At 42.0% G+C, this 16,259-nt stretch overlaps 1 protein-coding gene across 1 annotated transcript in view; it reads right to left on the reverse strand.

Annotated features, from left to right (window-relative positions):
* Window positions 1-221: 221 nt before the first annotated feature.
* atp9a (ATPase phospholipid transporting 9A) overlaps window positions 222-16,259 on the reverse strand; it is a 28,232-nt gene continuing 12,194 nt past the window's right edge. Inside the window, exons 14-28 of the mRNA XM_029506339.1 lie at window positions 15,920-16,129; window positions 13,752-13,913; window positions 13,223-13,315; window positions 13,017-13,100; window positions 11,724-11,894; window positions 10,400-10,498; window positions 8,700-8,789; window positions 8,290-8,434; window positions 7,745-7,809; window positions 6,309-6,464; window positions 4,945-5,009; window positions 4,586-4,694; window positions 4,443-4,500; window positions 3,250-3,453; window positions 222-1,903 (exon numbers count right to left, since the gene is read on the reverse strand). Coding sequence (XP_029362199.1) covers window positions 1,767-1,903; window positions 3,250-3,453; window positions 4,443-4,500; window positions 4,586-4,694; window positions 4,945-5,009; window positions 6,309-6,464; window positions 7,745-7,809; window positions 8,290-8,434; window positions 8,700-8,789; window positions 10,400-10,498; window positions 11,724-11,894; window positions 13,017-13,100; window positions 13,223-13,315; window positions 13,752-13,913; window positions 15,920-16,129 — 1,848 coding nt within the window. The 3' untranslated portion in view covers window positions 222-1,766. The remainder of the gene's footprint in view (window positions 1,904-3,249; window positions 3,454-4,442; window positions 4,501-4,585; window positions 4,695-4,944; window positions 5,010-6,308; window positions 6,465-7,744; window positions 7,810-8,289; window positions 8,435-8,699; window positions 8,790-10,399; window positions 10,499-11,723; window positions 11,895-13,016; window positions 13,101-13,222; window positions 13,316-13,751; window positions 13,914-15,919; window positions 16,130-16,259) is intronic.

Genomic DNA, 16,259 nt, shown 5'->3' on the forward strand with positions numbered 1-16,259 from the left:
CTGTGGCTGTTATGGTCCTTTTTACTTTCTTAAGGATATGTTTTTTGTCCAATTAAAAAGGCCCAAACCAGCAATTAACTGATCCTAGTAAAAAATAAACGTCTGTGTAATTTAAGCTTCGTAGGACTCTAAAAACTACTGACACAGAAGACACACAGGCTGTTGTGTTGGGTGACATGTTGAATACCACATCTGAGAAAGAGAAATGACACGAGTAAAAGAAAACATGAGATTTATTAATCATCACAACATTGACATCAACACGATTCTCCCTTTTTGTTCTGCTCATCTGAGTGCAATAATCACTGTTAAATAAAATAGGTTAATAAATTAAAGAGAAAAAAAAAAGATAAAATGTTATTTACAAGCAGCCAGATAGTTTTAATATCATTTCTGTTTTGCTGTCTCATCACAACAGAAAAATATAACGATCAGACGTACAAAAGAAAAAAAAAACATTCTGTGCAAACAAGTTGTTGAATTTTGTGGATAAAAAGTAAAAATTTGAGTTGATCAGCAACAGAGAAATAAATAGTTATGGCACCTTGGACAATCATCTCAGGAATTCCTCATAATTCTTTTTGTTTCTAAAACAAGGGAAAAGAGGCGTGTAGTTCTGTTAGCTGAGTATTATTTACATTAAGTCTGATGAAATGTGAGGCGTGAACTGACAGTAGTAACGTACCGTTTCTTTTTCTCAGTGTGCAGCAGTAATACTTCGACAATATTCACATAGGATTTCACTGACTAGAGGTGGTTTGTTCCCTTTTTTCCCTTTCACAGCTGAACTGTAGAGGTTAGTAGCAGTGAGAGGTGGTGGGTGACATGAAATGGGGGCAGCCGGACAACAGTCACACGGCTATTTTCATCTATGGCTTTAGGTCACTGTTACAGTGAGTCATCATGCAATGCTGAAGCGTGGCTGGGGCCGGCCTGCCTGACTGGCCACATGAGAGGCTGCACATTCCCCTGCGGACGCCGAGCCCGTTGGGAGCCCCGGCGGAAGGTTTCGGCTCTAAATAACCCGATACTGCTTTCGCGGCCGGTTTGACCGCGTTCCACAAACACTAACGACTCAGGGTCCGCACAAAGAGACGAAGACAAATTTAACATCAGACATCACAGGTCACGTTAAAATAAACAACCGCACCACCTCCGCCGTGCCGAGGCTGCAGAGTCGGGTGACGCATAAACAAATACACAAACTTGCAGACGTGTGTTTTATGCAAAGTCTAGCCGGTAAGCTTTTTTAACCATGTAATTCTCAAACTCTATTTGTAAATCTCTGTTTAAGGAGAGAGTGAATCAAGTCCTGAGTGAGAGTGCTACGTCAATTTTGAGTGTATAATAAAAACAGCCTCATTATTTCAGACGGAAATATAAATTAGAGGAAATCAGCCTCCAGTGCAAATGACACGTCTATGAATCTGAGAGAGCCTCCCACTGCTTTCACTGGCTTCTCTTGATGAGATTATCATGACTGAAAAGCAAACTTGACCTGCATTATTTATGTTTTTTGGAGTCAAACTCCCAAAAAGCAGCCATCAGCTAGTTTTTGCATTAGACACATGTAGCAAGTAAAACTCTTTTAAAAATCAGGCACGCTCCCCCCTCAGTAAACAATCTGCCCCTGACACAACTCTGGACAAATTAAAGGGCATAAATCCATGTTTGATTCTCTGGTCTAACCGCCGGTTCTGCTGAATGAAGGTAGAGGCCGCTCTTTGTGCTCCCTCACAGACGAGGCCGGTGGCTCCTCGCGCTCTTTAAGAGGTCAGTTTGGAGTAGTTGGGAGGAGAGAAGCGTCTCCGCAGGTACTTGAGGATGTAAAGCGGCAAACAGCTGACAAGCGTGATGGCGGTCACCTTCCAGAGGAACGACACCGTGGTGATGAAATGTACGTCTGGCACAGACAAAGAGCCAAAGGTCAGGATGAGACTGAGGAACTGACTGAAGCTCTGTTCAGATCTGGTTTTAACGCGAGTCTCAGTCGGTCAGCTCCGAGTTGAGGTGTGAATGCACAAATGTCAGGTCTGAGGGCCGATCACTCAAACCACATTCAGCCGTGGTCTGGATGAAGCGAAAGGCCGCGTCGTCTTCTAAAATCCCAACAGTTTCACAATGAACTGGAAATGTTTGACTTTTTTTAAATGAATAAAACCTCATTTCATTGTCTTCACTCACACACCGGTAGGCACAACACTAACACCACCACCATGTAGCTCTGTATTTGGAAAGAGCAGCGTAAAGCAGGGAAGTGAGCGTGACATCTTATCACCAGTTGTGACTGGAAACTGATAAAGAGGCGGAATAAGAGTTGAGCTGACCACCTGTGATGGGGCGTTAACACCAGATCTGATCAGGAAGTTGGACTGTTGGAATCACATCAGTTCAGTTTTATCGTAAATTCGGGAGAACTGTTTCATGCTGACGTCATTCAAAAGTGTCATTAAGTGTGTGGACTACACATGCAAACAGGAGAATGGCCAAAGTCTATTCTGGTGTAACATCAAGACTGAGGAGAAGTGTCCAAAAAGGGTACGCTCAACCACACACCAGTCATGATCCTCAGTGGTCGAGATTGTAGGCTGAGTGGAACTCCACACCCCACATAAAGCTGAAAATAAAGGCCTGCAGAGCTCTCGGTCACAGTATTGTACATGTCACGTCTCTTAATGTGGAATGACTAAATTTGGCTTGTTTTGTTTTAAGTGGGTGCAAGTAAATAAACAGCCAATAGCCTGGCAACAAGCATGGGTGTGATTGAGCACCACACAAACACCAGCAATACTCTCCCCGCTGCTGTAAAAGTTGTTTATGTTTCAGGTGTCCAATTGCAATAACTCCTCTTATCTGACACCAGAGAGAAAAATATTTCTTTGGGGTGTTTTCTACCGAACACAGGAAACTGACAGCACTGTTGGCATTTCCTCTTTGATACTACAGTATGCCTGAGTCTGGCCCACACCAGGACTATTTGTCACTGCACTCACCTTTAGACTTCCTATTATCTGGCAGACCAAAGCTTACTGCACACCAGAGGAAAAATGTGAATGAGCGGGTCCCACTTTTGACTGAATGCTGACGTACTATTTCAAGGTCGCCCGAAGCACAAAAACATCAATCAGGCTTCAGTGAAATGAACGCAGACTGTTTGTTTCTCCGTCTCTATGAAATATAGCACCACAGGCTCCATGCTGCAGCTGCCGTGGGTCAAGTATGAGCGTGTCTGTGTTTTTGTTCACTCACCTATGAACTCGTGCAGGAAGACAAGTGAGGCGACATAACAGGCCAAGCTCAGGAGCTCGCCGACGATCATGAGCCAGTGCCACGTCTGAATGGTCAGGGCGACCATCAGCAGCTCGGTCAGGATGAGAGAGGTGAAGGAAATGGCGACGATATGGACGAACTCTGACTCGAAGAGCAGCAGGGCCCCATACATGATGATGCTGCCTTTGGAAGGAAGAAAAAACCAGACCAATAGTGGTGTTTATTGAGGGGAACAAGCCAGGCATCAGCGGTTCTGGGTTTCTGTGCAGTTTTTCCGTTCTCCGTGTGCCCAATACTCCGGCTTCCTCCTCTCACAGTCCAAAGACACATATATTACATTTAGTGGCGACTCGTGAAGCACAGCTACAGTTACAGCTTTTAATCCCTCATCAGTTAGAGAACGAAATGGGCATTAACTTTCAGTGAAAGCTTCGTTTTGCTAGTTGCAAAAGTGTAGTAGTTGTGTTTAGTTCTTTTAGTAACATGTAAACTAACTGGCAACTCAATCCTCTAAACTGCTCTGATCTGTATATGACACATGCTCAAACACACTATAAGCATGCGGTAAAATGAGAATATCTGAATTGGTGAAGAAAAACAGAAGAGATCATAATTTTCTTTGTCCAGGCTTTCAAAATAAACAGGAGCAGAATTCTTAACCTGTCACTGAATCTTGTAGCTGATATATGGAGCTATTGGCTGGAAACCAAGAAACATAACTTGAGAATATACAGTGTCTTGAGATGGGCCATTAAATTGAGTGTTTCATGTTCTGATGGACTTCAGTAGAAGGCTTTGGGGCAGAGCTTCGTATTATCCCCCAGATGCTTTTCACTGCAAATGTTCTGCATTTGATATTGACCTTGGGTTTTGACGTGTAAGGTCCTCAGACATTATAAAACTTCTGTGACGGTGTGTGTGGGCTGAAGAGCAATGTGTCACCCGCTTTTATCTTTGTTTTACTGGGAGCCAAAATCTAACATCTGATCCTCATTTCTGTTCTGATCTGATTTGGCCAACCTCTAGAGCAGCTGAGTGTGTGTGTGGAAATTGATGACTCTGTGATTCACTGCACTGACCTCACAACTCATGTCTCATTTTTAATTTATGGGTCTCTCTCAGCTGTGGTTACTGACTATGATCATCAGCATTTTGTATGAAATCTTTCTTACCTTGATATATACTTATTAGGACCCATATTAGAAAGGTCTTGAAAGACAGAGGCCGACCCTGTGAGGTGGAAGAAGACATCGTCATGTTTTATTTATTTATTTGCTGTGTTGTAACACATAGGAGATCACAATTCAGGATATACCTTCAGGAGATCTTTGTACAACTCTGGGTACAACATGGCAACTTCTGACTTCACATCCTTGTCCAACACCAGGGAGAAGACGGGGAACATGGTGTAGATAGTGGAGTAGCTGAAACAGACAACATTGTGTGTCTTCAGTGTGGAGCGGAGTGGTGCGGGTTAGGAGGGGGGCATCAGCAGGAGAAAATGGCACAGGGACCAAAAAAAGTTTTACACATTTCACTGCTGGATTCATTAGAGATGCATCAGTGGAGTGGTCAATACTTTCACATTTTCCCCTTCTCACATTTCAACACAGAGGAAATGCCATTGAGACCAGGCAGCCAAATGCTCTCTTGATAAGTCATCGCTGTTCTTACCCAATAATCAGAAATCCTTGGTAGAGTGGGACTGAAGCAAAGTAGAAAACGGAGGAGAAAACCGCCTGGGGACAGAGAAGGAATTAATTCACTCTTCTTTTCATATGAATTCAATATAGGTGATGAAGACAGAAATGAGGGGCATCACTTCTCAAATGCTACAGACGGAATTAAGAACAGGAGGGAATGAAGGATATGACATTGCAATATTAACCTGTCGTGGTAATGCATAAATGAAAAGGTAATCACACTTTGACTAAATCAATTAGCTAAATCACCACAACAACCTTCATGCTGCCGCAGTGCAGCCAGCGGAGAGAACTCCACTGACTCACGTTGGCATGAGCCTTCGACATAAGGACGATGCCAGTAGTGAGCAGTCAGCTAGTCAGTCTGCCGTCCAGGCAGCTCCAAAGCCGACGGGTCACAGCTGTGGTCAGTGTTAATGTGAGACATGTGGAGGAGGGCCCCCCTAAAACCCCAGAGTCCCTGATGCAGTGAGTCACGGGCTGTCCCTCCACTGCGGGGGCGGAGGTTGGACTGGGACATGGGAATTGAACTAAGGACGGTATCAAGTGTGTGTGTTTGTGTGTACGTAGGGGGGCTCTGAAGGGCACCATGAGCCCACTCCTGTGAGTCACTGTGGACCCCGCCCTGCCATGACCTCCCCTGAAACTTCTCTCTGCCTTCCATCGGCAGTGTTGTGGATCCATTTTACATCATTTTACAATTTCTGAGGAAATTCTGAGTTTTAAAGTGTAAAACTTAACACCTTTAAAATACAAAAAACAGACTCACAAGACAAGTGTTCACCATACAGCAGTGAAAACTATCAGATATACAGCTACAGTGGAGGAACAAAGCCTTTGGCAGAGCATTACAACCCAAAGAAAGTCAGTTACAGTAGGCTAAACTGTGATTTAATGCTTCCCAGTCCTATAGAACCACTGTGGCTTATTGTGTTTGAAATAATAAAACACAAGTAGCTGAAGCTGGAGGATAAAATGGAGGATTACCTGTTCTATCAGGTCAAAATTAATCAAATGTAAGTTGTTAAACTTACACTTCTTGACAGGTGACTTTTTCCTGGAAATAACTTGTTTGGATGAGAACTGACAGGTATGTTTGATGTTTTAAAATGCAGAAATATTGAAAATGTGTGTTCATGTCTGCTGTTTCTTCTCTACTGCTCTGATAAACATAGTATGTGATGTACAATATAATCTGAGACAGATGTTTCCATTTTATGAGCTATGTGGAACTTGGATGGAGAGTTCTGTGGTCTGAGAAAACTCACTGTTGCGACATAGTACAATAGTTATAAGTTCATAACAGCTGATTAACATGTTACAGTCGCACTCTACCTGCATGGTGCTGATGCACAGGCTCCTGTGGATGACGAATTGGCTGAGGGCCGCAGACCTTTTGTAGCTGTTCCGACCGTGGACCATGAGGAGACGGCCCAAATGTTTGAACTGAGTCACCGAGAAGTCGGCGGCCAAGGAGGCCTGCTTTCCTTCCTGTCAAACACACAGCACAGAGGGCAGTGAGGAGACACAACTAGTCTTTGCTGATCCGAAGAGAAGGCCTTTGAGTGCTGACTGTAATGAGAATTACGTTACAATATATGAGGATGAAAGGAAAAATACTGCACAGAAATGGAAAGGCTTGCATTAGAATACAGACATGAGACCTGAAGGTTTTACTCCTGAAAAACAAATCAAACACTGAAAAATGAACACACCATATTGATCATGGATAAAAAGTCGGCCAGCAAATAATCACCCTCCTAATTATTAATAATCTGCCAGGTACTCTCTGAATTAACCATTTGTTTTTTAAAATATCAGGAAATTGTGGAGCAAATTTTCGCATTTGAGAAAACAAAATCAGATAAGTTTTTAGCTATATAAAGTTTTTAGCTATATAAAAAAAAAAAAAAGAAAAGCAACAAACTAAAAAATGGCAATATCAGAAGTAGAATTCTCATTTTTATCTGATCTTTATTGAAAAATGGAAATTAATTAGTAGTTTTATAAGTATGCAAGCCAAACATCCAAACATTGGCCAATAACAAGTTATTACAACAACTACTGTAATTATTTCACAGCTCATAACCAGTCCAGTACTGAGTCCATGTGTCGCTGGGTTTTTTTTTTTTTTTTGCAGTTTTCATCACAATGCTGTTGTTTCTTTTATGTTCCTTGAGGAAAATGCTCCTCTTTTGTGCTGAATACCTGCAGCTTTTTAAAATCAGTTGGAAACAACCTGCAGCAGTGCATGTGAATGTGAATATGTTTTTCTTTATGCATGAGACTCAGTCCTGGCCTTGTGAGTAGTGCAGGGTCCAGCCTACTTTTTCACCACTTCATATTGGTACAGCTGGTTCCAGCTTAATCTGAGAGTGGTATCAGTTTCTGAACTACATTTCTGGATTTAAAAAAAAAAAAAAAGACAAATGTGCAAATTTCCCAAATGCTGTAATGTCACTGCAGATGCATTCACCGTATGAGGTCCATGTCAGAGTAAGATGACCATCTTGACAGGAAATGTCCAAACAGAGGGAGGTACAAGAGAAAGCAGGGTGATGAGAGACGCTTACTTTTACTTAAGCACAAAAGCATCCTGTCATCTTTGTTTCCTCTGCTCAGACAATAGATCCTCATAAAGAGGAATCATCTGTGTGCTCGTCCCTCTACATTTCTCTGGACATGAGAGAGAAATCTTGCCAGGAAACGCAAAGAGAAAATCTGTGAGAGCAGCACGTCAATGTGAACCGATGAGATGGAGCAAATCTTACTTTTCCCTCCACTCCCACGCCACAGTCGGCTTCCTGGATCATGCTGACATCGTTTCCTCCATCCCCTAAGAGAAAACAAAAGCCATGGAGGTGTCAGGATTCACATCACTGACTCACTGATAAAAACTGTTAAAAGAGCATAATGGCATGCACCTATTTCAAGAGACACTCCCTTCATTTGGCGCGATAAGGAGTTCAGGACTAAAGCCAAGGAAACGTGAAATGGAAGTTTTGAATTTGGCAAATAAAGGAGCTGAGTGATATACAGGAGCTGTATTTACTGCAGAACATACTGATGAAAGTATTTTTCAAATAAGATAATGATTGATGACCTGATTTCAGAAGTTCGACTGACTGATGCTGAGTTCAGTTAAGCAACTTTAATCACCGGCTGTTTGACAGAGGGACAGTGACTCACCAGTAATGGCTGAACTGCTTTTGCCTGAAATCTATTAATACATTTTCAAGAGGATGTGTAAAAGGAGAAGACGTTAAAAAGACAAACAAACACTTAAACTGTTGGGCAGTTTCTATTGTCTACTCACCTACAGCACAGGTGAGCTTGCCTGTGCGTTCTTGCAGCAGCCTGACAATCTGAGCCTTCTGGGTGGGGGTACATCGGCAGCAAACCACAGCAGGGCACTGGCATGCAAGCTCCATAAACTCATACTCATAATATTTCAGACAAACCTGCAAAGATACGGCATCAAAAACAAACGGGTGAGCAATTCAGGCCACCACAATATAACTGATCTCAGCTGTGGATCCTTAAGACCTAGTTAAACTCCTACTGCAGCCTAGAGAATGACTCTAACCACAGATACCACTTCCAGAGATGCTTCGATGGCAGCGATTTTATCATGTATCACACAGAATGCATGTCAGACTTTCGTAAGGAGAGGTGAATCGGTGGGAGGAGGAGGGTTACACACGCGCGTACACTCTCAGGGTTTACCTCAAGCGAGTCCCCTGATATCACCAGAGCGCAGTCGTGTTTTCTCCTGAAAGCGTTGAGCTCCAGGTGGGCTTCCCCTCGCGTCGTCACCTATAGCAATGGCAACCACATTTATAAATGCATGCAAATGGAAGCATGCACACATAAAAGAACACACACAACATAAAAAATTATCTGCGGCGCCAATCTGTCAGCTTTTGCATCCTGATTGTTATCAAATAGAAGAGCATCAGGTTTTTTCACTCCTGCAGCTGCAGTGACGGCAAACGTTAGAGCAACCGAATATCTGCCACATCTCTGACTGGCTGAAGGGGAACTGAACTGATTCTTTACTTTAGTCATTTTCACCTAGTTTACAAAACAGGCATTTGACCTGTGATGAGGTATAACATTATATAGAGTAAAAGAGCTGACATAAATGTTATTCTATTTATGTTATAATGGGTCGAATGCATTTAAACTTTAGCTGAACAACGTAGGGCAGAAAACTGATTAAATGACCAGATTTATTTAACAAACTGAATTAGCGTCTCCCTTTTTGGTGGTGGATGGGAAATTTTGGCAATGAGTTAAAATCAATTAATGTTTTCATGGTGCCAAACCACGGTGGGAGGAGAAACACAAAGTGAGGGAGGAGGAGAGAAGGAGGAAGGAGAGAGAAGGGAAATGGCTCTGTGTGCTCATGTATATATTGTGGATTGATGATGTGATAGTGAAAATATTTATGCTATGCCCATAGGTCCTTTGACAGATTCTTGTCTTCACAAAGGAAGTTATACTTGTTGACAAATGCATTAATAAAACACAATAAAATATTTGATTTTCACGTTTAACTGTGCAAGATTTATTAAATGATTATTCGAGTCAATGAAGACACGAGTGGTACTGAAATCTTAATTGGAAAGGAAATACGGGAAGTGGGAAAACATAAAGTCAACTGAGTTTCCTCACACTTATGTTACGTTCAAATATAGACTTCAAAATTCTCCAAAAATGCAGCACTGACAGGGCATGGTGTTAATCTGTCAACGGGACGTATGCTCCGGTATGAATATCCTTCAACCGCTGACTATTCATACGTCAATCCAGATCAGGCCATTGGTGGCTGCAAGGAAGCTAATCCAGATGTATGTGTTGCAGGCCCAGTCAGCACTCCCCCGTCCACTGGGACGCAGGTTTTAAAGCTGTGCCAACCATTGTTATTCTCTTCCAGTAACCGCAGTTGTACGCAAGTTGTAACCTTCCTATATGGCAGAGCTCCTTCAGCTCTGGCACAGCTCCAGAGGGGAAGGCAGAAGGGGGGACTATCAAAGTCGGCAAAAGAGCCCGAAACCTGCAAAACAAATTAGGAAGTGAGCCCTCTGTGTGTTCCCTCTGGGAGTGGTTCAGCTGGTTTCTCCTCTCTGGCTGAGCGAGGATCTGTTTGTTCTTTTTGACAGTGGCTTGGATGGTTTCGCTGGTGGGAGGTGATTTATTCAGCTGCGGTTATTCAGATGCTGGCTTGGGCTGCATGCGTAGTTGTGTGCGGCTGCATGACCACAAGCAAATGGACCTTGGTCACACATGATGCCCGTGGGTCGACAGAGTCAGGAAACTGCCAGTGCTGCGTTGAACTAAGATGAACCCTGCAATACTAAAATCAAATATTTCCCACCTCATATACAACCAAAAAGCAGGATGAGTCCTTGTCCTGCACTTACGGGCCTGAAGATATGGATGTCCTGGTTTCGGGTGATCAGATGGGCGTTCTTAGCCGTGCATGTGGCTGTTTCAAGCTTGTCTCCTGTCAGCATCCAAACCTACACAAAAACCCAAGAGAATGTATGTGTTTATAAGACATCAATAAATCAAAGCAAACTGTGTGTGTTTTAAAAAACCTGTCAGTGAAATTAGTAAGCAAAAGCTCCCTTTCAGAGATCAAAGACCTAATCACTGTCTCGATCAGGCAACCTGTGACTGTCTGCAGTGAAGGCATGTGGACTTATCTGTGTTGAAGCATTTGTACTTCAAACAGGAGACAAACATGAGGCATCACAGAGATTGGTATCAGAAAAACACACTTCTGTCTCCGACTGATTCTTCATGGGACTGTTCTGGATGTTGCGCTTCATAAAAGAATGAATTATGTAGACAGGATTTTCAATCATGTCACTTTATTTAGTTTTTTGTTTTTTTTTGCATCTGTCTTTAATCTGTCTTTGATTATAATGAGGTTGCCAACTGCATTTTATTCAGTTTTTATCTGTTCTTCTATTATTAAGTTAGTTTTTTACCAATATTGTAAAACTCAGATTGATTTGATTTGTACATTTCTTTTTGGCTCATCATTCATCTGTGAAGCACTTTGAACTGCACTAATCTGTTCGAAAACAAATCAGATTGATTGATTGATTGGTACAGTAGTATCAGTGTGTCGCTTAACTGTAGCGTATAGTTTTGTTGTTTTTTATTCGCTTGGTTTTTGAGATATTAATCACACAGGTTCCTGCCTCCACTCAGATTAATTGGGGATGACATTTATAAAGTAAAACATGACTTTCCAGGAACAGTGCTCCTGTTACTCTGGATACCTGAACACGGCCAATTATCCACAACATTTTTACTGGAATAGTTTAAATGAGTTTAAATGATGAAAAACTGACAGAATTTGAGTAAATACACAAAAGAAAACATACATAGCAAGATAAAACTAGAGCGCTAAGAGAGGAATTCTGATTTTATTTTAGGGTGAATTTACCCTTTAAATAAAACGCAATGGGAAGTATCAGCCTAACTTTTACCACAGTAACTAGTCAGCTTTCTGGTTCTCATGCTGAAAACCAAACGGTTGTTCCCATATAAACATGGTCAAATTACCTGTATTAACAATGTAAGGAGTGCCACTTCCAAATGATTCATTTAAATTTTATGTAATTTTAAATGAGTTATGAAAAATGCCTTGCTCTGTGTGTTGTTTCTGTGTTTTGCTTTTAGTAATTTGCTACTGTTGTGTTGTACGAGGTCGTGCCCCTCCCTTCCTCAGACCTTGATGCCTGCGTTGCGGAGGATCTCCAGGGTGGGCCTGACGTCGGTCTGGAGCTGGTCCTCCACTCCAGTCAGACACAGCAGCTCCATCTCCATCTCCAGACTTTCAATCACTGTGGCCACCTTCAGAGAGCGGTCATGGACGCTGAGCTTGGCTTGGACATACCGTGCCTGGAGAGTAAATGGGAGGGGGGGAGGGGGTAGGAATACTTTCAGTGGAAAGAGATGAAATTGGATTAAAATAGGGTAAAGTCTGTGGCAGCACAGTGGAATAGTGATTAGTGCTGTTGCTTCCAACAAGTATGTCACTGGTTCGATTCCCAGGCCTTGGGCCTTTCTTTGTGGAGTTTGCATGTTCTGCAATGATTGGCCCAAAAATGGATAAACAGTCGAAGATGAATGAATTAATGAATAAGGTGAAGTCATTGCAGGGGAAACACAAGAAACAAGAAATATCAATGTATCCTCCAGGTGAATTTCCCCTTGGGGATCAATAAAGTTATATTTATCTATCTATCTATCGATCCAGTCTGCATACACTATCCGAATATTGCAAGCCAGACAGAGATTAATTTGTGTGCAGCATGAACATGTGACTTTCAACTTTCCCTGTAACTTCGACATAAGATATTTATAGTTTCTGTTAAAAATGAAAGTCCAAACTCCTCAGTATTTCTCAATATTTGCTTGGGAGCAGCCCTGAAAGACAGTGTGTTTTTAAAAAGCTTGATGCACGGAGGAGATGTGATCAATGGGTTAACGCCCATCTTCAGTGCTCCAGTTCAAGTTCCATGTCAATTTGTGAGTGAGATAAAGCAAAAATAATGAGTGTGACTCATACAGGAACACAAACTCTGTGTGTGTGTGTTTGACTCAGTTGATGACTCACTACTGCCCACCAGCTCTGCTCACACAATTATACACTTCAGCACTGGGCCTGGGGCTGAAAACTGCAGGGGAGTCGGCCCTGCCCTGCTCAAACAATGAGAGGGGGCTGGGTGTGTGCGTGGGAAGTGGGGTGTACAAGCAATAGAGGAGGGAGGAGGGTTCAGAGGTTAGCTCAATTACCCGAGAACACAATCTGACATTTAGAGATGTCCGTGTAGAATATCAGTCTGCATTTTCTTTGACAGTCAACAGACTCTGGGTGCGAGTGAAGCAAAAAAGAAGTGAAACACATGGTTGATATTTGTGTGGTTTACACACTGCAATGGCTTCACTTGACAAAGGCCAAAGAGAGTGAGAGTGAATGTCCCTCAGCTGTGGTCTGATGTCATGAGTGAGTGCTCTTACCTCAAAATCTTGATACTGCTCCTCTGTAAGGGACTTCTTGGAAACCACAAGGACCCTCAGACCCTCCCTCGCCATGTTCCCACACTAGAAAACAGCAACAACAATCAGAATCCGCGAGTTATAAAGTCAGTTGGATCTGTATGTTAATTAAGTGGGAATAAACTTGTCATTAGATCATGAGTTGTGATAAAAAGAAGGACATCTACCTCCTCTTCCAGCCAATCATTATACTGGACGATGCCTGCCATCACCACATCAGCACCTTTCATGTAGAAAGTGATTTCTCCTGTTGATTCATCCTAGGAAACATGACAGGATATAAACACCTGATACACCACAATATAAAATGCACACCATTGTTTCACTCACACTTTGCAGTCAGAACCATTTTATGATTCTGTGTTGCCTAGAAATACGCAACTTATTTTGGTATTCACAAAGGATTTGAACGGTGTTTGAAAATTGTTATGATGAGGAAGTTGAACTTCAGAATCCCAGACTTACTGGGCTGTAGTCCAGCCAAGAAAAATAAAGTCCGTCATCAGACTTAGTCAGAGGTCATTGTAAGCTACGGTTTTTCCTCAGATAATATTCTTTAATATGAATCAGTTTTTACATACTATGTGAGAGGCGGCAGCAAAATAACAATTTGTGTCCTAGCAACAAGCAAGTTAAAACAAACATTTCACTTCAAACAAAGCAAGACATAAATTCATCACAAAAAAATAAACATACTCGCACTATGATGCCCATTCTCTTGCTCTCATAGGTAAAGGGGAATATCTGCAGAATGGTGAAGTTCAGGATTTGGCCAGTAGGGGTCCGCAGCTGCATGGAGGACTGATCCCTTCCCACCAGTGTGAGCCCAACACTCTCAGTCCACTGCACCAGCGACACCTATCAACGCCACATTGTAAGGATCGCAGTAAGTGGTCATTAAAACTACACCACTGGACACAGGGCAGAGAAAGATGCAATATTTAATCAGGCACATGATGCTTTATGTGTTTAAAAGAATAATTAAAATATCGTCGCCACACAGGAGGAGAGAGAAAAGCGGCTGCTGCTTGGATTTTTTTATTAATATTCTCACAGTAAAACCATTATGTCAATATGATGTTCCATTACTTGGATTACAAAGAACACAGGCAGCGCACACTTGAAAGAGAAGCCTGTCAGGGAGCACAGTAACCATTTAACTGTAATCAATAGCTCAAACATTTTCAGCACTCAAGGCTATTGATTGATAAACCAGGGAGATGTCCCCTTCTGAAGTGCAAATATTGCTTTCGTTTGAACCTTTCTGAAGGACACAACAGATGACATCCATTAATACAATGGTGATGTGTGCATGTGTGGGGGGAGAAAAGAGAGGGGAGATGACATTGCCCAATAACTTCCAGACCAGAAGCCAGATCACATACCCAATTCATCATCCATCTTCTGACAGCACTAATAGCATAGTGGCCAAATGGACACAGATGAGAAAAAGCAACAAATATCACCACTTTCAGACTCCATTTTAAATCTGGAGATTCTAGTGGTTCTGAAATTGCTTATTTTGGAAATACACAACCAAGTATGTCTGACAAAGCTTGGCCAGGAGCACGTTAACGTCAGAAAACCTACCATAATGTTTGTCATCCAGGTTGGGAAATATGAAGTTTGTGTTTAGTCACAGTCTAGAAATATTCATAGGGGAGGCATTTGTGGATCTTGGTGTCTGCCACAACAGCAGCACCACCTTGTAGCAGCGGCATCTGGGTTGGCTGGCAATTTCTAGCTGGACTGAATAATGCTGCATTCAGCTAGTTTGACTCACAACAACCACAAGGCATTTTTTTTTTTGTGAGATGAGAAATCAATGATTCAGGTACTACTGTGACTATTCTGAATCATTTAAAAGTCATCATTTGATGGTTACACCTGAATAAGATTATTCCAATATTAACATGTAAGTACATTAACCTACTTTCATGTATTTGTAGGTATCTTTTTATCTGCTTCAGGAAAAAAAAAAAAAAAAACACGTATTTAACAGTCACAGGCACTGTGTCCATAGTACTCACAGCCAAAACCAAATGTTAAGACTTCCTGGAAGCTTTAAGAAATCAAACTGCATCCAGACTGCTACGGCTCAACTCTCAGGCAACTGCAGTTCAAAGAAAACAGCTTCAATTGTTTTCCAGTGTGACACTAAAATGGTTAAACAGCTGCTTTGTCTACCAACAATGCCAACCAGTTCTTTAATCAGGGCAGATATGCAGCACTTAATGAATGTAAGCTAACAGAAGAAATTCAAAAGGGGACAAGTGCAATGGGCCGTGGAGCACATTAAGGAAATCCGTATTTACATACAGGAAATGGAATGGAAGTCGAATTCCACAGCCTTCTTCCTGACGTTCAAAGAATTCCTACCAACCAAGGACATAAATGTTTTGGATGACTAAGGGTCACAAGATCCAAGAGAGATGAAGGGTGGTAGATACTGTACATACAAAACAAGAGTCTTTAAACATACCTGGAGGGGAACCTTAATATTTGATTATTTGATATCTAATTATCATCTAGCATCTGATTTCTCAAAAAAATAGTTTTGCTCATAAATGTGACTTTTTGAACTTGGAGAGCACAATACATGCAACTTGAACATGAACAGACTTCTATTACTTGGCTGTATAAATACATTTAATTTGATTTGATTTGAAAATGTTAAGTAATTTGTTTGAATTCAAGTCAAGATGATGAAATTATTTTAAAATTTTCAGCGCATGCCCTGTAGACGTGGAAAATCAGTAGCATGTAATTGCTCTGAAGATAAAGAAAAAAAACCAAACCAACAAAACATCACGGTCAACAATGAAACTGCAGTAATGTGATATGGGCCTGTGCAGCCACCATACCTCATCTGGGCTGGACGCCTGGTAGACCCTGCATGTGTCCTCATAGTGCTGCTCAGCCTCAGCCTGGTCTGTCACCCCGTTGGACTCGTACACAGGTGTTACATTATGGACCAGAGCGATGGCCTTCACAGCTTCATGAACTCTACTGCTGATGGTCTTGCGGACCTTTGTGGCTGCTGGTGCTCTGGATGCTGGAAGGTCATGAGTGGGCTGAAGAAAAATGCAGCACATACAAGAATCTGAAGAGTTATAACAAGCCTCTCCAACAGGAGTGTTTCTTTGTGGCCAACGCTTCTCTAAGAGAGGCTCAACCACGGCTCATTATAAACAACAGAACAGA

Source organism: Echeneis naucrates, chromosome 7 (assembly GCF_900963305.1).
Source record: "Echeneis naucrates chromosome 7, fEcheNa1.1, whole genome shotgun sequence".
Classification (NCBI taxonomy): Eukaryota; Metazoa; Chordata; class Actinopteri; order Carangiformes; family Echeneidae; genus Echeneis; species Echeneis naucrates.